Raw genomic sequence first — 26,462 nt, 5'->3', positions numbered from 1 at the left:
ATTATTATTATTATTATTATTATTATTATTGCCTACCTCTCCGCAACGTACTCACCGGAGGGCCTTGGCTCCTTTCTCTGCCACTTTTCCTCCGGGAGAGTCGTTCCGGCGGCGGAAGAGGCTCAGGCGGTGCTTCACATCCTTGGCTCTGTGGAGGGGGAAACGGGGGGTTAGGAGGAGTCAGAGCTCCTGTTTTTTTTTTTTTAAAAAAAAAAACTTATTTGCCAAAAAAAAAGTTGACAAAAAAGAGAGAAAGTCCTCCCTAACACTTCTTCCTCCTTTCCTTGTGTTTTTCTTCATAACGATATGAAGACATGCTTGAATATCACTGATATTCAACTTTTTTTGTTGACAAAGTTCTGGTCACTAATCCCCCCCCTCCCCGCTTTTTTCTTTCTCCTTGTTGTAACTACATCTCTATTGAAAAACAAAGGCAGCTTCAGGACCTACTCCTTGGTGGAGTGACGCCGCCGGAGACCCTCTCCCATCATCACGGGAGGCTCCGGGACCCAAGGCCGGCCCCTGAAGAGTGGCATTGCGGCAGAGAGAGGGGCACCAGAGAGCCCCTTGGCCTGGCTCACCCGCTGTCCGTCTGGCTCTCTCTGGAGCAGGAGGAGGAGAGACGGGCAGAAGGGGCCCTGGGCGGAGCACAAAGGGAGGGAGGGAGGGAGGGAGGCGGGACCCTACCACCCCCTCCTCCCACCCCCTCCCTCCTCCTTGGGGCTTGGAAACACTCTGCACATGCTCAGGGGCACAGCAGCCCAAGGCAGCCCCGACCCTGCACTCTGTATCTCAGTACATCTCCGGAAAATGCATTCACGATGCACCAAAATCTTCCCCTCAGCACACCAGCCACGAGTGCCTCCCCAGCAATGCCTCTGGGCCCGTGCAAAGTGCAACTCACAGGCTCTGGCGCCTCTTCTGGTGGGCCCCAAAGTCGCAGCCACAGTCGGGATCCAACAGGCAGAGCTGCTGCTGCGAGGGCTGCAGAGAGAGAGAGAGAGAGAGAGATGCCCATCTGTTTTTTATGAATGTCTGATGTAATTTAATAACTTTTGAATTGATTCACAACGTATTGTACTATTTTATATACTGTATATACTCGAGTAGGTAAAGGTAAAGGTTTTTCCCTGACGTTAAGTACAGTCGTGACCGACTCTGGCGGTTGGGGCTCTTCTCCATTTCTAAGCCAAAGAGCCTGCATTGTCCGTAGACTCCTCCAAGGTCATGTGGCCAGCATGACTGCATGGAACGCTGCTATTATTATTAATAATAATATATAATATTATAATATACTAGCTGTGCCCGGCCACGCGTTGCTGTGGCAAAGTGGTGGTGGTATTGGTTAAAAATTGTTGTGTAATTTTTATTTGACGTTATTTGTATTTTTTAATTAATTTTATTGTAAGTTACCTTTTTATTTATTATATTTTATTATTTTCTTGTATTATTTTTAGTTATTTTCTGTTATTATAGTATTTTATTGTATTAATTTTTTAGCTTTTTAAATTATTTTTTTAGTGTTTTTTATTATTTTTTATGAGGTTGCTAGGAGACCAAGTTGGAGGAGCTTAGCCTTCTAACTGGCAGCAATTGGATAAAAGCAATTATTCCTCTCTCTCTCTAATTAGGACTTTATTTTTCTTTTCTTTTTGTTGTATCAACCTAGAGCCATGGATGATGGGTTGTGTCGCCAAATTTCGAGGTGGGGGGGGGCCTGTAGTTTTGTTGTTTTGTGGGTTGCCGTGATGCCATCACTCTTTTATATATATAGATTGTATAGGCAAAGGTAAAGGTTTTCCCCTGACGTTAAGTCCAGTCTTGACCGACTCTGGGGGTTGGTGCTCATCTCCATTTCTAAGCCAAAGAGCCGGCGTTGTCCGTAGACTCCTCCAAGGTCATGTGGCCGGCATGACTGCATGGAGCGCTGCTATTATTAATAATAATAATATATAATATTATAATATATTGTATAGGTAAAGGTAAAGGTTTCCCCTGACGTTAAGTCCAATCGCGACCAACTCTGGAGGTTGGTGCTCATTTCCATTTCTAAGCCAAAGAGCCGGCATTGTCCGTAGACACCTCCAAGGTCATGTGGCCAGTGGCATGACTGAATGGAGCGCCGTTAAGCCTAGTTTTTCAGCCCTTTTTTTAAGACTGAAAAAGCCCCCCTCGGATTATACTCGGGTGAGAGTCCTGGTTGGCTTATATTTGGGTCAGCTTATACTCGAGAATATATGGTACATTTATTGTTTTTCTCTATTATTATTGGTATTATTACATTTATTATTTTTCTCTATTATTGTTGCTAGGTAAAGGTAAAGGTTTCCCCTGACATTAAGTGCAGTCATGTCTGACTCTGGGGGTTGGTGCTCATCTCCATTTCTAAGCCGAAGAGCCGGCGTTGTCCATAGACATCTCCAGGTCATGTGGCCACTGGCATGACTGCATGGAGCGCCCTTACCTTCCCACCAGAGCAGTACCTATGTATCTACTCACATTGGCATGTTTTCGAACTGCTAGGTTGGCAGGAGCTGGGACTCTCAATCTGCTCCCGGGATTTGAACCTGGGACCTTTTGGTCTGCAAGTTCAGCAGCTCAGCGCTTTAACACACTTCGCCACCTGGGCTCCAAAGGGTATTATTACATTTATTATTTTTCTCTATTATTGTTGCTACTATAACATTTCTTTTGCTCTATTTATTATTATTATTATTATTATTATTATTATTATTATTATTATTATTATTACATTTATTATTTCACTCTGATCTTATTATTATTACATTTATTATTTTACTCTATTTATTATTACATGTATTATTTTCCTGTATTTATTATTATTATTACATGTATTATTTTACTCTATTATTATTAAAATAATACATAAGCACTTTTACATTGAAGACGATGAGAATAATGATTTAATCAGAGTTGGACAGTCTTATCTTAAATTTGAGCTTTATGTAAATATTCAAAAACATCTAACCTACTGATGCCTCAATTAATGTAATTTTAATGGTAAAAGGTAAAGGTAAAGGTTTTCCCCTGATGTTAAGTCCAGTCATGACCGACTCTGGGGGTTGATGTTCATCTCCATTTCTAAGCCGAAGAGCTGGCGTTGTCCGTAGACACCTCCAAGGTCATGTGGCCACTGGCATGACTGCATGGAGCACCAATGTTACCTTCCCACCGGAGCAGTACCTATTGATCTACTCACACTCTGGGGGTTGGAGCTCATCTCCATTTCTAAGCCGAAGAGCTGGCATTGTCCGTAGACACCTCCAAGGTCATGTGGCCGCTGGCATGACTGCATGGAGTGCCCTTACCTTCCCGCCAGAGCGGTACCTATTGATCTACTCACACTCTGGGGGTTGGAGCTCATCTCCATTTCTAAGCCGAAGAGCTGGCATTGTCCGTAGACACCTCCAAGGTCATGTGGCCGCTGGCATGACTGCATGGAGTGCCCTTACCTTCCCGCTGGAGCAGTACCTATTCATCTACTCACACTGGCATGTTTTCAAACTGCTAGGTTGGCAGGAGCTGGAGCTAACAACGGGCGCTCACTCCACTCCCGGGATTTGAACATGCGACCTTTTGGTCAACAAGTTCAGCAGCTCAGCGCTTTAACACACTGTTATTTCTGAAATTTACCACTCTCGGCTTATACTGGAGTCAATGTTTTCCCAGTTTTTTTTTGTGGTAAAATTAGGTGCCTCGGCTTATATTCAGGTTGGCTTATACTCGAGTATATACGATATGTGTTTTATAGCAAGTGGCCCTGAGTCTCCTATTGGGTGAGAAGGGCGGGATATAAATATTGCAATAAGTAAATAAATAAATAAATAAAATGCAGCTCAGGGAGTGGGGTGGGGGCTCCCTCCTTTCCCCGACTGCAGCCCCCCCGCACACCCCGGTCCCCACCTTAATAATAATAATAATAATAAAACTTTATTTATACCCCGCCACCATCTCCCCTATGGGGACTCGGGGCGGCTTACATGGGGCCATGCCCAGACACCATACAATATAACAAAATAAACAGCAAATCATAACACCTTCCGGTTTCCCACGAAGAGCAGGGTCAGCTGGTGTATGGATCCCCCGCCGTCCTTGTCCATCTGCCTCCTCAGGGCCTTTGGGGAGGGCAGGGTCCAGCTGGCGGGGCCCCCCTGGGCCTCGGAGGCGGCAAAGTGGAGGCTGGTGTCGGAGGGGAAGCCGTGGGGGGCCCGGGGCTCCTGGAGGAGGCTGCTCTCGCTGTGCGTGCGCCGGCGCAGGGAGGGCCTCAGCGGGGAGAAGGGGCTGCAGGGCTCCTCTTCGCCCAGGTTCAGGTTTGCTTCTTCTTCCTCCTCTTCTTCCTCCTCTTCTTCCTCATCCTCATCCAGTTGCAAGGAGGGGGTGGGGAGGGGGCTGTGGCCCTTGCAAGGGGGCTCTGCCTGCCCCTCTGCCTCTCCTTGGGGGACACTCTGGGTCTCCGGCATCCTCTCCTCCTCCTCTGTCACACGGTGGACCACGTGCTCGGTCCCTCCATCGGCCCCAGAAGGAGGCTCCAGAGGTTCTTGCTTCTCGGCCTCCGGCTCCAGCATCTGGAAGGAGAAAGGGGAGGGGGCTTGTCTTATTGTGGGGAGAAGGCCACACACACACACACACGTGCCCTTTCCTCCTCGCCTGGCACCACGACTCCGCTAGCGCCTGTCCTACCCTCCGCCCACGAGCCCTTGCCTTTGCAGTAATGCAAAGAACTCCAATATGCCGATGACAACATAATAATAATAATAATAATAATAATAATAATAATAATAATAATAATAGTTTACATGAAAAAATGGCCCAACAATTCAATGAGATGCTGCAGAAAGGAAGTATCAGTGAATGGCTAACAACTGGAAGAACATACCTGATACAAAAGGATCCAGCAAAAGGAGCAGCACCAGGAAACTACAGGCCAATAACGTGTCTGCCCACTATGTTTAAACTACTGACTGGCATCATAGCTGACAGAATTCAAGACTATCTTGAAGAAAAAAACATCTTGCCAGATGAACAGAAAGGCAACAAACGGAAAAGCAGGGGCACAAAAGACCAGTTATTGATTGACAAAATGATTCTGGAGAACTGTAAGAGCCGAAAAGCTAATCTTCACATGACGTGGATTGACTACAAAAAGGCCTTTGACTCACTCCCACACAGCTGGATCATCAAGTGCCTGGACGCCATCGGGATTAGTAAAAACGTTGGCACCTTCATTGAAAACATGATGGAGCACTGGAAAACTGAACTGTTTGTTGGAAATGAAAGCTATGGACTTGTAAACATCAGGAGAGGAATTTTCCAGGGAGACTCATTGTCCCCTCTGCTTTTCATTATCGCCATGATCCCTCTGTCAACAATCTTACAAAAAACAAATCTCGGCTATCAAACATCTAAGGATTCTCACAAAATTTCACATCTGATATACATGGATGACCTGAAGCTGTATGGAAAAATGGAAACTAAAATCCAGTCTCTGACTAACACTGTCCGAATCTTTAGCACTGATATCAGCATGGAGTTTGGCTTGGACAAATGTTCGACAGTGGCATTGAAGAAGGGAAAAATCATTGAAAGTGAGGGCATAAATATGCCTAATGGCCAAACAATAAAGTGTCACCAGCCAGAGGCCTATAAATATCTGGGCATATTACAGCTGGACAACATCAAGCATGAACATGTGAAAACTGTGGTCAGCAAAGAATACACACAAAGGGTCAGAAAAATTCTCAAAAGCAAGCTCAATGGAGGCAACACTATCAAGGCCATAAACACCTGGGCCATACCTGTCATAAGATATACTGCTGGCATTATAAATTGGACACAGGTGGAACTGGACAATTTGGACAGAAAAACAAGAAAACTCATGACCATTCATCATTCACTGCACCCTCGCAGTGATGTTGACCGGCTATATCTGCCTAGAAGATCAGGGGGCAGAGGACTCTTGCAAGTAAAACAAGCAGTCAAAGAAGAAGAACATGCCCTGGCAGAAGATGTCAAGCAAAGTGAAGAACCTGCTTTGAGTGAAGTCAAAAATCAGAAACTCCTCAAAACACAACAGACAAAGAACCAGTACAAGAAAACTGCACTACAAACTAGAGCTGACAGCTGGCACAACAACACATTGCATGGAAAGTTCCTTGACAAAATTGAAGGAAAAGTTGATAAGGAGAAGACCTGGCTCTGGCTCACGAATGGGACCCTGAAGAAGGAGACAGAAGGCCTGATCCTTGCAGCCCAGGAGCAAGACATCAGGACAAAGGCAATTCAGGCCAAGATCGAAAAATCAGCTGATGACCCAAAATGCAGACTCTGCAAGGAAACCGACGAAACCATTGATCATATCCTCAGCTGCTGTAAGAAAATCGCACAGACAGACTACAAACAGAGGCACAACTATGTGGCCCAAATGATTCATTGGAATTGCCTCAAGTACCACCTCCCAGCAGCAAAGAACTGGTGGGATCACAAACCTGCAAAAGTATTGGAAAATGAGCACACAAAGATACTGTGGGACTTCCGAATCCAGACTGACAAAGTTCTGGAACACAACACACCAGACATCACAGTTGTGGAAAAGAAAAAGGTTTGGATCATTGATGTCGCCATCCCAGGTGACAGTCGCATTGATGAAAAACAACAGGAAAAACTCAGCCGTATCAGGACCTCAAGATTGAACTTCAAAGACTCTGGCAGAAACCAGTGCAGGTGGTCCCGGTGGTGATCGGCACACTGGGTGCCGTGCCAAAAGATCTCAGTCGGCATTTCGAAACAATAGACATTGACAAAATTACGATCTGCCAACTGCAAAAGGCCACCCTACTGGGATCTGCACGCATCATCTGAAAATACATCACACAGTCCTAGACACTTGGGAAGTGTTCGACTTGTGATTTTGTGATATGAAATCCAGCATGGCTATCTTGTTTGCTGTGTCATACAATAAAATAATAATAATAATAATATTCTTATACCCCGCCCCATCTCCCCGAAGGGACTCGGGGCAGCTTACATGGGGCCTTGCCCAGACACAGCAATATAGAAGCAAAACCAAAACAATAAAACAAATTACACAACAATAAAACATAGTCTGTGTGCATTCAGAAGAAGACCTACAAGCCACTCTAAACACCTTTGCAGCAGCATATGAGAAGCTCGGCCTCTCATTGAACATTTATATGATGCACTTTATTCAGTCTGTTTTTTAATTTTTCGTGTTTTAATCATGTTATCAAGTTTGCTATTTTACCTGTTTATGTTAATGTTTGTTTTTATAATTGCACATGTCTTTACACATTTGGTGTATTTTATATTGTCATTGTTTTTATCTGGGTTTGTGCCTTGTAAGCCGCCCCGAGTTCCTCCGGGGAGATGGAGGCGGGGTATAAATAAAGTATTATTATTATTAAAAGGTAAAGGTTTCCCCTGATGTTAAGTCCAGTCATGTCTGACTCTGAGGGTTAGTGCTCATCTCCATTTCTAAGCCGAAGAGCCGGTGTTGTCCGTAGACACCTCCAAGATCATGTGGCCATAGGCATGACTGCATGGAGCGCCGTTACCTTCCCGCCGGAGCAGTACCTATTGATCTACTCACATTGGCATGTTTTCGAACTGCTAGGTTGGCAGGAGCTGGGGCTAACAGAGGGGGCTCATTCTGCTTCTGGGATTTGAACCTGTGACCTTTTGGTCTGCAAGTTCAGCAGCTCAGCGCTTTAACACACTTCGCCACAGGGGCTCTTTTATATATACACACACACACACACACACATATATATAGTCTGTCATCTATCTATCTATCTATATATATGTATATACACACACACACACACACACACACACACACACACACAAATACACACACATACAATTTATAATAATTTATAAATATATAATACTAGCTTTTCCCGGCCACGCATTGCTGTGGTGAAGTCTGGTGATATGGGAAATAAAGTATTGAGGAATTGGTGGTAGTTAAGGTAAAGGGTAAAGGTTTTACCCTGACATTAAGTCCATTATAAATGGGTTATATAGCTGTGTGGAAGGGCCTTGAGTCTACACTGCCATATAATCCAGTTAAATCAGATAATCTGTATTTTATAGGCCAGGGGTCCTCAAACTTATAAAGCAGAGGGCCGGTTCACAATCCTTCAGACTGTGGAGGGGCCGAATTATCATTTGGAGGGAAAAAAATGAACAAATTCCTATGCACACTGCACATGTCTTATTTGTAGTACAAAACAACAACAACAATGAAAACAATTGTAACCAACATAAACCTATCAGGATTTCAATGGGAAGTGTGGGCCTGCTTCTGGCCAGTGAGATAGTCAAGTTAATTAGGATTGTTGTTGTTGTGTGCCTTCAAGTCATTTCAGAGTTTGGGCGAGCCTAAGTCTAAAATTATGTATTTATTTATTCATTTACTACATTTATTTATTACATTTATATCCCGCCCTTCTCACCCCGAAGGGGACTCAGAGCAGCTGTATGTACATACAATATATTATATTATTAGCATAGCACAATATTAGCACTATATTGAACTATACCACTATACTGTAATATTATATGTAATATATATCATATAATTAATATTATTATATGGTATTATTATTAGTATTATATTGTATAACATTATAATATTATTATCAATATTATATGTATATACAATATATTATATTATTTAAAATGATATAAAAATATTACATTATAAAACTGAGGGCAGGGGCCAGGTAAATGACTTTGCCGGGCCTTAGTTTGGGGACCCCTGTTATAGGCAGTGTGGAAGAGGCCTAAGTGAGGCCTAACTCTGCCTGTCCCCTGGGCTGAGTGGGTTGCTAGGAGACCAAGTGGGCGGAGCCTAGCCTTCTAACTGGCAGCAATTGCATAAAAACAATTATTCCTCTCCCTCTAATTAGGACTTTATTTTTCTTCTCTTTTTGTTGTATGAACGTAGAGGCATGGATGAGGGGTTGTGCTGCCAAGTTTAGTGTTTCTGGGATGTGTAGTTTTGTTGTTTTGTCCTAGGCCGAAATTTCATTACCCTTTTATATATATAGATATCGTATATACATATAATATTGATAATAATATTGTAATGGAATACAATATTATACTACTAATAATGCAATATAATATGATATTTTAAAAGTTGTATTATTTTGATTTTATGTTATATATGTTAAAAAGGTAAAGGTTTCCCTTGACGTTAAGTCCAGTCACGTCTGACTCTGGGGGTTGTTGCTCATCTCCATTTCTAAGCCGAAGAGCCGGTGTTGTCCGTAGACACCTCCAAGGTCATGTGGCCATAGGCATGACTGCATGGAGCGCCTTATATATGTTACAGGGGTTGTTGTTATAATTTTATGTGACTTGCTTTATACTTATGTACTGTTTTTCACTTTGTAAGTCGCCCTGAGAGCCTGCCAAGCCCAACTTTCCCCCGCCATGAGCCAGGCCTGGCTCCATTGCACCCACCGTTCGCAATTGATGTTTTATTGCTATAATTGTTTTATTGTTGTATTATTGGTTTTTGATTGTTTTTTATCGGGCTAGGCCCCATGTAAGCCGCCCCGAGTCCCTTCGGGGAGATGGGGCGGGGTATAAAAATAAAATTATTATTATTATTATTATTTGCCTATGGGTCTCGGCCGGGCCCCCTCCGCCCTTGCTTTCTGTGGCCGATCCCAAAGGAAAACCTAGATCATGGGGGCAATGTTGCCTAGTGGGCCCCTTACCTTGGTCTCGGCTGGAGGGGCGGTGGGCACCGTTGCCGTTGCAAAGAGCTGCTCTTGATGTTGCTGCTGCTGCTGCTGCTGCTGCCGGGCGGCGTTCTGGGCGAGGCACCAGCAGACTCTCTTCTTTTGCTCCTGGGAGTGAGCCTCCAGGCTCAGCACACACTCCAGCTTCTAATAGGGAGGGAAAGGGATGGAAAGAACGTCAACAAAAGGCCCTGCGTTTGTGCTTTGTCAAAGGCCCGTCAACCCTAGACCCCTTCTGTCCAAATCTGTAGACGCTTGTGTGCCGAGGGTCGTGCCCAGAGGGCTACCTTCTGCAAGGTCCTTTCTCACTGGACCCCAAAGAAGAGGAGAGGCAGAGAGGGAGCACGAGAACACGGTCCAAGGAGGGAGAGACATGTGCCTCATGCACTTCTGCCCCAAAGCAGCTGCAGAAGGAGCAAAGGGGGGCCCAGCGGATGCACATTTGGGGTAGAAATGTAGTGTAGGAGGGTGTCATGATCTCCCATCTTATGACATCTCTGGACACAGAGCAAGCGCTGACAAAGGACAGTTGCCAGCCATAAAACTGGCCAGCCATAAAACCTCTGGTATGTGGGAGCCCCTATATAAATGGGCTACAGAGAAGATTCTGGTATTCTGTACAATAAAGCCTGTTTGAATCTACCCAGCGTGTGTCTTGGTGCTTTCTGACAAAGAACAGATGCCAGCCATAAAACGGGCCAGCCATAAAACCTCAATTACCCTCTTGTATGTGAGAGCCTCTATATAAATGGGCTACAGAGAAGATTCTGGTATTCTGTACAATAAAAAACCTGTTGGAATCTACCCAGCGTGTGTCTTGGTGCTTTCTGACAAAGAACAGATGCCAGCCATAAAATGGGCCAGCCATAAAACCTCAATTACCCTCTTGTATGTGAGAGCCTCTATATAAATGGGCTACAGAGAAGATTCTGGTATTCTGTACAATAAAAAACCTGTTGGAATCTACCCAGCGTGTGTCTTGGTGCTTTCTGACAAAGAACAGATGCCAACCTCAATTACCCTCTGGTATGTGAGAGCCTCTATATAAATGGGCTACGGAGAAGATTCTGGTATTCCATACAATAAAACCTGTTTGAATCTACCCAGTGAGTGTCTTGGTGCTTTCTTCTGGGGAAGACTTACCCACAGCACAACTGGAAGAAGAGAACCTAACAGAGGGGGGGACAAAGCAGCAGGGCTACAGCTTGAGCTCACGCGCCAACGTCCCCCGGGGCCCTCCAGAAAGTGCTCTCTTTCCCGCTCTCTCCTCCATCAAGAGCCATCCAGCTCATCTCCTAATCCCTGGGCCTTAGCTGCAACTAATGGAATTAACGGCTCGCCTCAAATCGATTAGGCTGGGGCCACAACCACACCCAGGCACACGGGGTATGTGTGTGTGTGTCCTGAAGTGGTCCACCGCTTCCTCCTCATTCCACAAACGGGCAGCCAGGACTGGGATGGGCAGAGTTACGAGCTCTGAGGCAGGGCTGAGCACCTATCCGTGTCCCGCGGTGCCTTCCAGGACACAGAGGAGGGGCGGGGCCTCTTCCCAAGTGCCTGACGGGGCTGAACCTCTATACCCTGTCTCAGGGGAGGGATACAAAGGCTCAGCCCTGTCTCGCACTCTTGGGAAGAGGCCCCGCCCATTAGTCCTAAAAGGCCTCTCAGGAGAAATATAGAGGCTCAGCCCTGTCTCAGGCTCTCGGAAGGAGGCCCCGCCCCCTTCCCTAGCTCCGCCCTCTGTGTCCCAACAAGTGCCTCGGGAGATGTGTAGATTCTCAGCCCTATCTCTGGCTTTTGGGAAGAGGCCCCGCCCCCACCCCAGCCCTGCCCTTTAGTCCTAAAAGGTCTCTCAGGAGAAATATAGAGGCTCAGCTCTGTTGCAGGCTCTTGGAAGGAGGCCCCGCCCCCTTCCCTAGCTCCGCCCTCTGTGTCGCAACAAGCGCCTCAGGAGAGGTATAGATTCTCAGCCCTGTCTCAGGCTCTTGGGAAGAGGCTCTGCCCCCGCCCCTAGCCCTGCCCTTTAGTCCTAAAAGGCCTCTCAGGAGAAATATAGAGGCTCAGCCCTGTCTCAGACTCTTGGAAGCAGGCCCCGCCCCCTTCCTTAGCTCCGCCCTTTGTGTCCCAACAAGGGCCTCAGGAGAGGTAAAGATTCTCAGCCCTGTCTCGGGCTCTTGGGAAGAGGCCCCGCCCCAGCCCCGCCCTTTAGTCCTAAAAGGCCTCTCAGGAGAGATATAGAGGCTCAGCCCTGTCTCATGCTCTTGGGAAGAGGCCACGCCCCTGCCCCAGCCCCCCCCTTTAGTCTTAAAAGGCCTCTCAGGAGAGATATAGAGGCTCAGCCCTGTCTCATGCTCTTGGGAAGAGGCCACGCCCGTGCCCCAGCCCCGCCCTTTAGTCCTAAAAGGCCTCTCAGGAGAGATATAGAGGCTCAGCCCTGTCTCATGCTCTTGGGAAGAGGCCACGCCCCCACTCCAGCCCCACCCTTTAGTCTTAAAAGGCCTCTCAGGAGAGATATAGAGGCTCAGCCCTGTCTCATGCTCTTGGGAAGAGGCCACGCCCGTGCCCCAGCCCCGCCCTTTAGTCCTAAAAGGCCTCTCAGGAGAGATATAGAGGCTCAGCCCTGTCTCATGCTCTTGGGAAGAGGCCACGCCCCCACTCCAGCCCCACCCTTTAGTCTTAAAAGGCCTCAGGAGAGGTATAGAGGCTCAGCCCTGTCTCATGCTCTTGGGAAGAGGCCACGCCCCCACTCCAGCCCCACCCTTTAGTCTTAAAAGGCCTCAGGAGAGGTATAGAGGCTCAGCCCTGTCTCATGCTCTTGGGAAGAGGCCACGCCCCCACTCCAGCCCCACCCTTTAGTCTTAAAAGGCCTCAGGAGAGGTATAGAGGCTCAGCCCTGTCTCATGCTCTTGAGGCCCTGCCCCAGCCCTGCCCTTTAGTCCTAAAAGGCCTCTCAGGAGAAATATAGAGGCTCAGCCCTGTCTCAGGCTCTTGGGAAGAAGCCACGCCCACTCCTCTAGCTCCGCCCCCTGTGTCCTAACAGGCACCTCAGGGGCTCAGCCCTGTCTCTGGCTTGGGAAGAGGCCCCGCCCCTCCTCTGGCCCCACCCTGTGTCCTAATAGGTGCCATCACCGCCCCCCCTGGGTCGCTGCAGCGCCTACTTTGGGAATCACCCCCCCCCTCTCCAAGACACTCCATCGCACTCACCTCTGCCAGGTAGAGGATGCAGAACTTCAGGTCTTCGGAGGAATCTGCAAAGGAAGCCCAGGCTCAGAGCACTGACTCCAAAGAGCATCCCACAAAGAAAGGGGGCTCTGCTTGGTTTGGTGTCCTCTCTAGGAAAGGCTGCCCTCCTGAGCCCCCCACGGACCCATCTGATGCTCCGGAGAAGCCCCTCTCAGCCCCACGCCGCTATCCCGGGGGCAGCTGTGAAGTCTCACCCTCCTGCAGCCGGACGTCCCGCAGGTAGAGGGGGTTCCGGAGGACGTGGCACCTGCCGGGCTCCTCCTCCCGGGTGAAGAGCAGCAGGTCCGAGTAGACAAAGAGGGTCACCTGCAGAGAGCCCAGAGGATGGGTTCAAGGCTGAGAGAAACCCCAAATGGGGGATGGATGTGGGGAGCAGAGTGCCCTCCTCCAAGGGGTGGGTGGCCTTTTGCACAGATACACAGACCCTCAGAAAGACCTCTCCCGCAAAAGTCTCAGACCTTTCAAGGCCTACAGCATTCCATTAAGACCTTCTCTTGGTCAGGTAAGAAACCCCAGAGGACATTTACTGTATATACTCGAGTATAAGCCTAGTTTTTCAGCCCCTTTTTTAAGACTGAAAAAGCCCACCTCGGCTTACACTCCTGGTCGGTTTATATTTGGGTCAGCTTATACTCGAGAATATATGGTACATTTATTATTTTTCTCTATTATTATGTTTATTATTTTTCTCTACTATTATTTTGCTCTATTTTTATTATTATTAATAATACATTTATTATCGAAGGCTTTCATGGCCGGGATCACAGGGTTGTTGTATGTCTTTCGGGCTGTGTGGCCATGTTCCAGAAGCATTCTCTCCTGACGTTTCGCCCACATCTATGGCAGGCATCCTCTGAGGATGCCTGCCATAGATGTGGGCGAAACGTCAGGAGAGAATGCTTCTGGAACATGGCCACACAGCCCGAAAGACATACAACAACCCCAATACATTTATTATTTCACTCTGATCTAATTATTATTATTATTATTGTATTTATTATTTTACTCTATTTATTATTACCTGTATTCTTTTCCTGTATTTATTATTATTATTATTATTACATGTATTATTTTACTCTATTATTATTAAAAGTAAACGGGCCGGCAGAAGCTTGGATAAGCGAATATGTTGGATAATAAGGAGGCATTAAGGAAAAGCCTATTAAACATCAAATTAGTTTATGATTTTACAAATTCAGCACCAAAACATAATGTTATACAACAAATTTGACAGAAAAAGTAGTTCAATACGCAGTAATGCTATGTAGTAGTTACTGTATTTACGAATTTAGCACCAAAATATCACGATATATTGAAAACATTGACTATAAAAATAGCTTGGATAATCCAGAACGTTGGATAAGCGAGTCTTGGATAAGTGAGACTCAACTGTATTACATTTATTTTACTCTATTTTTTATTATTAGTAATACATTTATTGTTTATCAGACATTTCACTCTGATCTTATTATTATTATTATTATTATTATTATTATTTTACTCTATTTATTATTACATGTATTATTTTCCTGTATTTATTATTATTATTATTACATGTATTATTTTACTCTATTATTATGAAAAGGATACATAAGCACATTTAGATTGAAGATTATAAGAATAATGATTTGATCAGAGTTGGACAATCTTATCTTAAATTTGAGCTTTATGTAAATACAGTAGAGTCTCGCTTATCCAACGTAAACGGGCCGGGAGAACGTTGGATAAGCGAATATGTTGGATAATAAGGAGAGATTAAGGAAAAGCCTATTAAATATCAAATTAGGTTATGATTTTACAAATTAAGCACCAAAACATCATGTTATACAACAAATTTGACAGAAAAAGTAGGTCAATACGCAGTAATGTTATGTTGTAATTACTGTATTTATGAATTTAGCACCAAAATATCATGATATATTGAAAACATTGAATACAAAAATGGCTTGGATAATCCAGAAGCTTGGATAAGCAAGGCTTGGATAAGTGAGACTCTACTGTACATTTATTATTTCACTCTGATCGTATTATTATTATTATTATTATTATTATTATTATTATTATTATTACATTTATTATTTTACTCTATTTATTATTACTTGTATTATTTTCCTGTATTTATTATTATTACTATTACATGTATTATTTTACTCTATTATTATTAAAAGGATACATAAGCACATTTAGATTGAAGAAGATGAGAATAATGATCAGAGTTGGACAATCTTATCTTAAATTTGAGCTTGATGTAAATATTCAAAAACATTTAACCTACTGATGCCTCAATTCATGTAATTTTATTGGTATCTGTTTTTATTTCTGAAATTTACCGCTCTTGGCTTATACTGGAGTCAATGTTTTCCCAGTGTTTTTGTGGTTAAATTAGGCTTATATTTGGGTCGGCTTATACTCGAGTATATATGGTAATTTTATTGGTATCTTGGCTTATACTGGAGTCAGTGTTTTCCCAATGTTTTTGTGGTAAAATTAGGTACCTCGGCTTATATTCGGGTTGGCTTATACTCGAGTATATACGGTAATTTTATTGTTATCTTGGCTTATACTGGAGTCAATGTTTTCCCAGTTTTTTTGTGGTAAAATTAGGTGCCTCGGCTTATTTTCGGGTCGGCTTATACTTGAGTATATACGGTAATTTTATTGTTATCTTGGCTTATACTGGAGTCAATGTTTTCCCAGTTTTTTGTGGTAAAATGAGGTGCCTCGGCTTATATTCGAGTCGGCTTATACTCAAGTATATAAGGTAATTGTTTTTAATTTTTGCCTCGAGTCACTACGAAAAGGGAGGGTATAAATCATAATCGTAATCATCTTCGTCATTACACACACGGCAGCCCAAACCCCAACCCAAGATTTTATCATTATATTTTTTTTTGTATGTGATTTTTATGACTTGTTTTTACTGCTGATTGATTTGTTTTATTGCTCTGTTTTTATACTGTTGATCTCTGGGCTTGGCCCCATGTAAGCCGCCCCAAGTCCCTTCGGGGAGATGGGGCGGGGTATAAAAATAAAATAATAATAATCTATCTATATATATAAAAGGGTAATGAAATTTCGGCCTAGGACAAAACAACAAAACTACACATCCCAGAAACACTAAACTTGGCAGCACAACCCCTCATCCATGCCTCTACGTTCATACAACAAAAAGAAAAGAAAAATAAAGTCCTAATTAGAGGGAGAGGAATAATTGTTTTTATCCAATTGCTGCCAGTTAGAAGGCTAAGCTTCGCCCACTTGGTCTCCTAGCAACTCACTCAGCCCAGGGGACAGACAGACTTAGGCCTCACTTAGGCCTCTTCTACACTGCCTATAAAATACAGATTATCTGATTTTAACTGGATTACAGTATATGGCAGTGTAGACTCAAGGCCCTTCCACACATTTATAGAACCCATTTATAATCTTATATTATCTGCTTTGAACTGGATTATCTTGAGTCCACACTGCCATATAATCCACTTCAGTGTGCATTTTATAAAGCTGTGAAGAAGGGGCCTCATATAATCCAGTTCTAAGCAGATAATATAAGATTATAAATATAATATGTAATAATTACTGTGATATAATAATACAGAACAATATAATCTCTAAAATCAGGACAGTAAATAAAGAGCAACACTCTGAAAGCATAAGCCACAGCAACGCGTGGCCGGGCAAAGCTAGTAATAATAATAATAATAATAATTATTATTATAAAGCCCACTCCCTGCACAAAGCCCACCGGGAAGGAAGAGAGGAGATCGCTTACACTCGATTATATATGGTAATTTTATTGGTATCCCGGCTTATACTGGAGTCAATATTTTCCCAGTGTTTCTGTGGTAAAATTAGGTGCCTCGGTTTATATTTGGGTTGGCTTATACTCGAGTATATACGGTAATTTTATTGGTATTTCGGCTTATACTGGAGTCAACGTTTTCCCAGTTTTTTTGTGGTAAAATTAGGTGCCTTGGCTTATATTCGGGTTGGCTTATACTTGAGTATATACGGTAATTGTTTTTATTTTTATTTTTGAATTTGCTTTGTTCTTAAATTGTCGTTACAGTGTGGTGGTTAGCTGCCTCGAGTCACCACAGAAAGGCAGGGTATAAATAATAATCATATTATTATTATTGATTTACTGCTGTATTAACTCTTGTTTTATTCGAGTCCCCGTTGGGGAGATGGTGGCGGGGTATAAATAAAGTTTTATTATTATTATTATTATTATTATTATTATTATTATTATTATTATTACAGTAGAGTCTCACTTATCCAACGCTCGCTTATCCAACGTTCTGGATTATCCAACGCATTTTTGTAGTCAATGTTTTCAATATATCGTGATATTTTGGTGCTAAATTCATAAATACAGTAATTACTACATAGCATTACTGCGTATTGAACTACTTTTTCTGCCAAATTTGTTGTCTAACATGATGTTTTGGTGCTTCATTTGTAAAATCATAACTTAATTTGATGTTTAATAGGCTTTTCCTTAATGCCTCCTTATTATCCAACATATTCGCTTATCCAACATTCTGCCGGCCCGTTTACGTTGGATAAGTGAGACTCTACTGCAGTGGTCCCCAAACTAAGGCCCGGGGGCCGGATGCAGCCCTCCAAGGTAATTTACCTGGCCCCCGCCCTCAGTTTTATAATATAATATTTTTATATCAGTTTTAATAATATAATATATTGTATATACATATAATATTGATAATAATATTATGTTATACAATATAATACTAATAGTAATACCATATAATAATATTAATTATATGTTGTATATTACATATTATATAATAGTATAGTGGTATCGTTCAATATAGTAGTGTCACGACCCAGGCGGCAGAGGCACCAATAACCATACACAGAGGCCAGAATCTAACTAATATCTTTATTGAAGGAATATATAAAGTTAATAAAAACAAGTATAGAAAATAGTCCAGAATTAGACCCTTCAGGAAAGGTCAGAATTAGTCCAAAAAAGCAATGTCCAATAAGAAATATTAAGGTCCAAAGTTGTAATCCAATAACCGAAACACTCACTTTGCCAAGCAAAGTGAGGGGAGATGACAAGGTCCTTTAGTCCATAAAACTTGAGCGTGGCTAGGAAATAACTTGATACTTGAAACAAGGCTTGAACGTGGAACAAGGTAACTAAGAACAAGAACAAGGTCCGTGGAATAACTTGGTAAAATCCGTGAAACAAGGCAAGGATTAGTCCTGGGAAACAAGGCAAAGTCCGTAGGTAAACAAGGCTGGGAAGCAAGGCGAAGGCTGGATAGCAAGGCAAGGCTTGAGCTGAAGCGAGGCTTGAATCGGAGCGCGCTGTCCAGACACAACTCGCTCCGCAGGCTGACGAATTGACTCCGCGAAGTTGCTACGCGGGCAAAACACCTATATAGAGTCCAACTTTCTCACCAAAGCGGTTCTCTGGGAATCAGAAACGAAAGCTAAACTCTGAGACCAGATGTTAAACTCCTTAAAGATTCTCACGAGAACCAATGTTAATTGGCAACATTCTTAGCTGCTGTCCTCGCACTCCTGCGCGAAGCTGAATCCAAACTTCTCTGTTGTTTACAAAACTCCCGGCGCAAGAACACGGGAGAAGTAGGCTCTGGGGTTGTTTGACATACTTCTGGGGCACAACTTTCTTGCAGGTGCAAGGTTTCCAGATCTGCCTGGGAAGGATCTGGCTGAGAGGAATCCAGTTCAGACTGGGAAGGTAAAAAACCCAAGTTTTCATCTTCATCAGGGATTACAATGTCCTGAGCAGGACTACAAGGCCCATGGTTCATCACACTATCCCCCTCCTCAGGGCCCCTCCCAAACTGGGGTCCTCTCCCCGAGGCGCGAGGTCGCGGTTTGGTGGGATAGGTCAGATGGAAGCGACGGGTTAGATCAGGAGCATGGACTGTGGAGGCGTCTTCCCAAGAGCGTTCCTCAGGCCCAAAACCCACCCAGTCAATGAGATATTGTAGGCGGCGGCGATGAAAGCGAGAATCCAAAATGTCCTCAACCTCGAACTCCTCCTCCCCATTCATCAAAACAGGAGGGGGGGCCGGTTGGTCTGTATCAGGACGCACACCATCCGCCGGAAGGAGCAGGGAACGGTGAAACACTGGGTGAATGCGCATTGAACGCGGAAGTTGGAGTTTGAAAGTCACGGGGTTTAATTGCGCCACCACTGGATAGGGGCCAATGAAGCGGGCATCTAACTTCCGGCATGGGCGGTGGGAGGGCAGAAAGCGAGTGGACAGAAAAACCCGATCTCCTACCTTGATTTCGGGGCCCGGCTGGCGGTGTTTGTCAGCGTGGCGTTTATAGTCCTCCTTGGCTTGGTCCAGTTGCTGGAGCAAAAGTTGTTGCACCGCTGTGAGTTCCTGCAGCCAATCCTCTGCTGCGGGAACTTCTGAAGTTTCAATGACAGGGGGAAAGAAACGTGGATGGAAACCGTAGTTTGCAAAGAACGGCGTTTCTTTTGTAGAAGCTTGAACTCCATTATTGTAGGCAAACTCAGACAGTGGTAACAGAGAAGCCCAATTGTCCTGTTGGTAGTTTACATAACAGCGAAGATACTGCTCCAAAGTGGCATTAGTGCGCTCCGTTTGCCCATCTGTTTGGGGATGATGAGCTGAAGATAAGCGAGAGTCTAAGCCCAGTAGTTTTTGTAGTGCCTTCCAAAAACGAGAGGTGAATTGAGATCCACGGTCTGTGACTAAACTCTTGGGCAATCCATGTAGTCTGAAAACATGCTGAAGAAATAGATCCGCAGTTTCTTTGGCCGTGGGGAGGCCTTCGCAGGGAATGAAATGGGCTAACTTGGTGAATAGGTCCACCACCACTAAGATCGTGGTGAATCCACAGGAAGGTGGTAGGTCAGTGATGAAATCCGCGGAAATTATTTCCCATGGGCGAGATGGGGTAGGAAGGGGGTGTAAAAGCCCTGAGGGCTTCTCCCTTCGTATCTTGGAGCGCTGGCATACTGGGCAGGTGTTGACATATTTTTCCACATCCTTGCGGATCTTGGGCCACCAAAAATCTCTTAGGATCAAATGCATGGTTTTAAATAGTCCGAAGTGTCCTGCTGGTTTGCAGTCATGACACAGACGAAGCGCTTTTTCCCTGCCCGGTCCGGGTGGGATATAAACATGATTTCTATAGCAGAGCAGCCCATCTTTAAGCGAAAAGGGAAAATGCAGACCTTGGCGAAGTTGGTCCTGCGCCCAGGCATCTGCTTGCTGACTAGCCCTGATTTCTTGAGCACAGATGGGTCCTGGAGTAGGGGAAGTTGAACCAATGGGACTGGATTTGGTGTTCCCCACTGTGAGCGTGGCAAAGTTCTCAGGTTGTAGCAGTTGGGATTCAAAGGTCTCCTTGCGTCCTGCAGCGTATTCCGGTTTACGTGACAGGGCGTCTGCTTGCTTGGTTTGAGCTGGGGTCACATAATGGATCTGGAAGTTGAAACGTTCAAAGAATAAAGCCCAACGTTGCTGCCTCTGATTTAGTTTGCGGGCAGTTCTTAGATGTTCTAGATTACGATGATCAGTGTGGACTTCAATGGGGAATTTGGCCCCTTCTAGCCAATGTCTCCAAGTTTCAAAGGCTGCCTTTATGGCCAGTAGTTCTTTTTCCCAAATGGTGTAATTCCTCTCTGGTGTGGTTAGTTGACGAGAATAAAAGGCACAGGGATGGAGGTGATCTCCCACCGGTTGTAAGAGTACAGCCCCAATTGCCACATCAGAGGCGTCCGCTTGCACCACAAAAGGGGTTCCAGGATTTGGGTGCTGTAGAATTGGCTGGGAGGTGAATAGTTTCTTTAGTTGCTGGAACCCTTTCTCTGCTTGATCAGTCCAGCGGAAAGGCTGCTTTCCACGGATGCAGCTAGTGATGGGGTCGGACCAGCGGGCAAAATCTGGAATGAACTTGCGGTAGTAGTTCGCGAACCCCAAGAAACGCTGCACCTCTTTCTTGTTAGTTGGCGCCCGCCATTCCAATACTGCTGAAACTTTGGCTGGATCCATGGAAAGCCCTAGAGGCGAGATGCGGTAGCCAAGGAAATCTACCTCTTGTAGATCAAAAGCGCATTTTTCTAGCTTGGCATAAAGTCCATGATCCCGCAATCGTTGCAACACCATTTTGACGTGGTTCTCATGTTCTGATTGTGATCTGGAAAACACCAAAAAATCGTCCAGGTAGATTATCAAGAATCTGTCTAGATAGTCCTGAAAAATATCGTTGACAAAATGCTGGAACGTTGCGGGAGCTCCGCATAAACCGAAATTCATAACTCGGGACTCGAATAATCCGAATTTAGTCTGGAAGGCGGTCTTCCACTCGTCCCCTTCTCTGATGCGAACTAGATTATAAGCCCCCCGAAGATCCAGCTTGGTGTAGACCTTGGCTCCTCGAAGTCGGTCCAGTAGATCCGAGATTAAGGGCAGGGGATAGCTGTTCCGCTTGGTGATATTGTTCAATGCTCTGTAGTCCACCACCAAGCGTAATTCCCCTGACTTCTTCTTCACAAACATCACTGGGGAGGCGGCTGGGGATTGAGAGGGTCTGATGAACCCCTTGCGAAGGTTTGTCTCTAAGAATTCCCTGAGAGCTTCTTGCTCTGGTTCCGTCAGGGAGTAGAGATGCCCTCGCGGGATCGGGGCCCCCTCCACCAAGTCAATGGCACAGTCATAAGGTCTATGTGGGGGTAATTTTTCGGCTTCTTTCTCATTGAATACATCCCAATACTCGGAGTACTTCTTTGGCAAGGTGATGATGGGCTCGGAGTCTGTAGCATGGCATACCTTGGCTACGAGGCAATGGTTTTGGCAGTACGGTGAAGCAAACTGCAGTTCTCTGTTGGACCAGGAGATGTTAGGGTCGTGGAGTGTCAGCCATGGAATTCCCAAAATCACAGGGAAATGGGGAACCTCGGTAACAAAGAAGGAAATCTCTTCCATATGTTCCCTTATCCACATCCTGGTGGGTTCCGACCACTGGCTTACGGGGCCCGTCTTGAGGGGACGGCCGTCTATGGCTTGCACCACACGGGCATTCTTGAAATCATGATATTGTAATCCCAGAGAGTCGGCATACTCTCTATCGATGAAATTGTTGGTAGCTCCAGAGTCTATCATGGCGTGGATCATGACGGGTCCCCTTTTTGCTGACCATAATGTGACCACGAGAAGGAACAGGACCCCGGTTGGCGGCTCTTGGATGGATTTTTTGACCGGGTTGGCGAGCCTCTCTACACCCGGTCGTTGGCTTCCCCCGCCGGCTGTGTGCCAGTCGGCTCAGACGCCTTCGACTCCGTGGAGGACGCCGCCGCAAGACGGGCGGCAGGCTTCCCTTTGGCTGGGCACTCTCTGGCGAAGTGGCCCCCGTTCCCGCAGTACCAGCAGAGGTTCAAGCGTTGACGACGGGCCTTCTCGGCGGCATCTAGTCTGGGACGCACATTGCCCAACTGCATCGGCACCTCCTCGCCTCCTCTGGGGTATGGGGTTGGCGGCGGGGGTCTCCACACCGGACGTGGCTGAACACTGGCGGAAGCGGGGGGTTTTGCCCCGGCTCTACCGCCCTGGCCTCGAACCCATTGTTTCCTGTTGGCAATCATGACTTCAGCCCGTAAACATTGATCAATGAGTGCCTCGAGGGTCTGGGGAGGATCCACCTTGGAGATTTCTTCCAGCATTTCAATGTTGAGACCCTCCCGAAATTGTCCTCTGAGGGCTACATCGTTCCAGCCGGTGTTGTGGGCCAGCACGCGGAACTCGGCTATGTACTGAGACATGGGTCTGTCTCCTTGAAGGAGGCGCCGGAGTTTGTGACCGGCTGCCTCCAAATTGTCCTCGATTCCCCAGGTCTCCTTAAGGTGATCCAAGAAGCGTTGTGCTGAATTTAGGTGGGGGGAGGCTTGATCAAACAGGGCCGTCGCCCAGCTAGCCGCTGGTCCATCTAGAAGACTGTAGACCCACGCCACCTTGATGTCTTCTTGGGGAAACTCGGCATCACGGGCCTCTAGATAAGCTTGACATTGGCGGCGGAAAACATGAACCTTAGCAGCTTCTCCAGAAAACTTGGTAGGCAACGCCATGGCCGGGAGGCGAACTCCGCGCTCCCTCAACCCTTTTATTTCTCCATCCTGCGCGTTGAGTCTGTCACGGATGCGGTCCACTTCGTCCTTGCTGATGGTGTAGCTGAGCGGCTGTCCAGCCGGCGCGGCTCCGGTAGACATCCTGGCCTCGGTTAGTTGGTGCTTATGGGTGGCGGAGTCAAACTGTCACGACCCAGGCGGCAGAGGCACCAATAACCATACACAGAGGCCAGAATCTAACTAATATCTTTATTGAAGGAATATATAAAGTTAATAAAAACAAGTATAGAAAATAGTCCAGAATTAGACCCTTCAGGAAAGGTCAGAATTAGTCCAAAAAAGCAATGTCCAATAAGAAATATTAAGGTCCAAAGTTGTAATCCAATAACCGAAACACTCACTTTGCCAAGCAAAGTGAGGGGAGATGACAAGGTCCTTTAGTCCATAAAACTTGAGCGTGGCTAGGAAATAACTTGATACTTGAAACAAGGCTTGAACGTGGAACAAGGTAACTAAGAACAAGAACAAGGTCCGTGGAATAACTTGGTAAAATCCGTGAAACAAGGCAAGGATTAGTCCTGGGAAACAAGGCAAAGTCCGTAGGTAAACAAGGCTGGGAAGCAAGGCGAAGGCTGGATAGCAAGGCAAGGCTTGAGCTGAAGCGAGGCTTGAATCGGAGCGCGCTGTCCAGACACAACTCGCTCCGCAGGCTGACGAATTGACTCCGCGAAGTTGCTACGCGGGCAAAACACCTATATAGAGTCCAACTTTCTCACCAAAGCGGTTCTCTGGGAATCAGAAACGAAAGCTAAACTCTGAGACCAGATGTTAAACTCCTTAAAGATTCTCACGAGAACCAATGTTAATTGGCAACATTCTTAGCTGCTGTCCTCGCACTCCTGCGCGAAGCTGAATCCAAACTTCTCTGTTGTTTACAAAACTCCCGGCGCAAGAACACGGGAGAAGTAGGCTCTGGGGTTGTTTGACATACTTCTGGGGCACAACTTTCTTGCAGGTGCAAGGTTTCCAGATCTGCCTGGGAAGGATCTGGCTGAGAGGAATCCAGTTCAGACTGGGAAGGTAAAAAACCCAAGTTTTCATCTTCATCAGGGATTACAATGTCCTGAGCAGGACTACAAGGCCCATGGTTCATCACAAGTAGTATATAATGCTAATATTGTGTTATGCTAATAATATAATATATTGTATGTACATACAGCTGCTCTGAGTCCCCTTCGGGGTGAGAAGGGTGGGATATAAATGTAGTAAATAAATGCAGTAAATAAATAATTAATTTTAGACTTAGGCTCGGCCAAAGTCTGACATGACTTGAAGGCACACAACAACAACAACAACAACAACAACAACAACAACCCTAATTAACTTGACTATCTCATTGGCCAGTAGCAGGCCCACACTTTCCATTGAAATCCTAATAGGTTTATGTTGATTAAAATTGTTTTCATTTTTAAATATTGTATTCTTTCGTTGTTGTTGTTGTTGCACTACAAATAAGACATGTGTAGTATGCATAGGAATTTGTTTGAATTTTTTTTCAAATGATAATTCGGCCCCTCAACAGTCTGAAGGATTTTGGACCGGCCCTCTGCTTAAAAAGTTTGGGGACCCCTGCTCTACTGTATTATTATTATTATTGTTGTTGTCTTACTGTGTTTTATTATTTTTTGTATATTGTTCAATGTATTTATGCTGTTGTTTTTGTAAATTGTGCTAGTTGGGCCTTGCCCCGTGTGAGCCGCCCCGAGTCCCTGTGGGGAGATGGTGGGGGTAGAAATAAAGTATTATTATTATTATTATTATTATTATTATTATTATTATTATTATTATTATAATCATCCTTGCCATTTACACACATACACACGGCAGTTCAAACCCCAAAGGCCCACTCCCTGCACAAAGCCCACTGGGAAGGAAGAGAGGAGATTGCCTTTGCGTAGAGCAGGGGTCCCCAAACTTTTTAAACAGGGGGCCAGTTCATGATCCTTTGGACCGTTGGAGGGCCAGACTATAGTTGGCCACCGAGCAATAATAATAATAATTAATAATAATAATAATAATAATAATAATAATAATAAAGAGGATTGGAAGAGACCTCTTGGGCCATTGAGTCCAATCCCCTTCTGCCTTTGTGCACCGAAAGAACAAGCAAAGCACCCCTGACAGATGGCCTCCCAGCTTCAATGTTAATAATAATAATAATAATAATAATAATAATAATAATAATAATAGACCCTTGGGACATTGAGTCCAATCCCCTTCTGCCTCTGTGCACCAAAAGCACAAGCAAAGCACCCCTGACAGATGGCCTCCCAGCTTCAATGTTAATAATAATAATAATAATAATAATAATAATAATAATAATAATAATAATAGACCCTTGGGACATTGAGTCCAATCCCCTTCTGCCTCTGTGCACCAAAAGCACAAGCAAAGCACCCCTGACAGATGGCCTCCCAGCCTCAATGTCAATAATAATAATAATAATAATAATAATAATAATAATAATAATAATAATCCAGACTGACAAAGTTCTGGAACACAACACACCAGACATCACAGTTGTGGAAAAGAAAAAGGTTTGGATCATTGAGTCGCCATCCCAGGTGACAGTCGCATTGACAAAAAACAACAGGAAAAACTCAGCCGCTCTCAGGACCTCAAGATTGAACTTCAAAGACTCTGGCAGAAACCAGTGCAGGTGGTCCCAGTGGTGATGGGCACACTGGGTGCCGTGACAAAAGATCTCAGCTGGCATTTGGAAACAACAGACATTGACAAAATTACAATCTGCCAACTGCAAAAGGCCACCCTACTGGGATCTGCACGCATCATCCGAAAATACATCACACAGTCCTAGACACTTGGGAAGTGTTCGACTTGTGATTTTGTGAAACGAAATCCACATGTCTATCTTGTTTGCTGTGTCATAATAATAATAAAATAATAATAATAATAATAACATCACACAGTCCTAGACACTTGGGAAGTGTTCGACTTGTGATTTTGTGAAACGAAATCCAGCATATCTATCTTGTTTGCTGTGTCATAATAATAATAAAAATAATAATAATAATAATAATAATAATAACATCACACAGTCCTAGACACTTGGGAAGTGTTCGACTTGTGATTTTGTGAAACGAAATCCAGCATATCTATCTTGTTTGCTGTGTCATAATAATAATAATAATAATAATAATAATAATAATAATAATAACATCACACAGTCCTAGACACTTGGGAAGTGTTCGACTTGTGGTTTTGTGAAACGAAATCCAGCATGTCTATCTTGTTTGCTGTGT

At 44.7% G+C, this 26,462-nt stretch overlaps 1 protein-coding gene across 9 annotated transcripts in view; it reads right to left on the bottom strand.

Annotated features, from left to right (window-relative positions):
* Positions 1–26,462, bottom strand: part of rgs3 (regulator of G protein signaling 3) — a 74,583-nt gene that overhangs the window by 6,000 nt on the left and 42,121 nt on the right. For all 9 annotated transcript variants that reach the window (XM_062959446.1, XM_062959447.1, XM_062959449.1 and 6 more), the window contains 6 exons: positions 13,232–13,343; positions 12,999–13,042; positions 9,771–9,941; positions 4,059–4,586; positions 905–984; positions 56–148 (listed from right to left, as the gene is read on the bottom strand). In XM_062959446.1, coding sequence (XP_062815516.1) covers positions 56–148; positions 905–984; positions 4,059–4,586; positions 9,771–9,941; positions 12,999–13,042; positions 13,232–13,343 — 1,028 coding nt within the window. The remainder of the gene's footprint in view (positions 1–55; positions 149–904; positions 985–4,058; positions 4,587–9,770; positions 9,942–12,998; positions 13,043–13,231; positions 13,344–26,462) is intronic.

Source organism: Anolis carolinensis, unplaced genomic scaffold (genome assembly GCF_035594765.1).
Source record: "Anolis carolinensis isolate JA03-04 unplaced genomic scaffold, rAnoCar3.1.pri scaffold_7, whole genome shotgun sequence".
Lineage (NCBI taxonomy): Eukaryota > Metazoa > Chordata > Lepidosauria > Squamata > Dactyloidae > Anolis > Anolis carolinensis.
The sequence above is the reverse complement of the archived record's forward strand: the minus strand, read 5'-3'. Positions and strand labels throughout refer to the sequence as shown.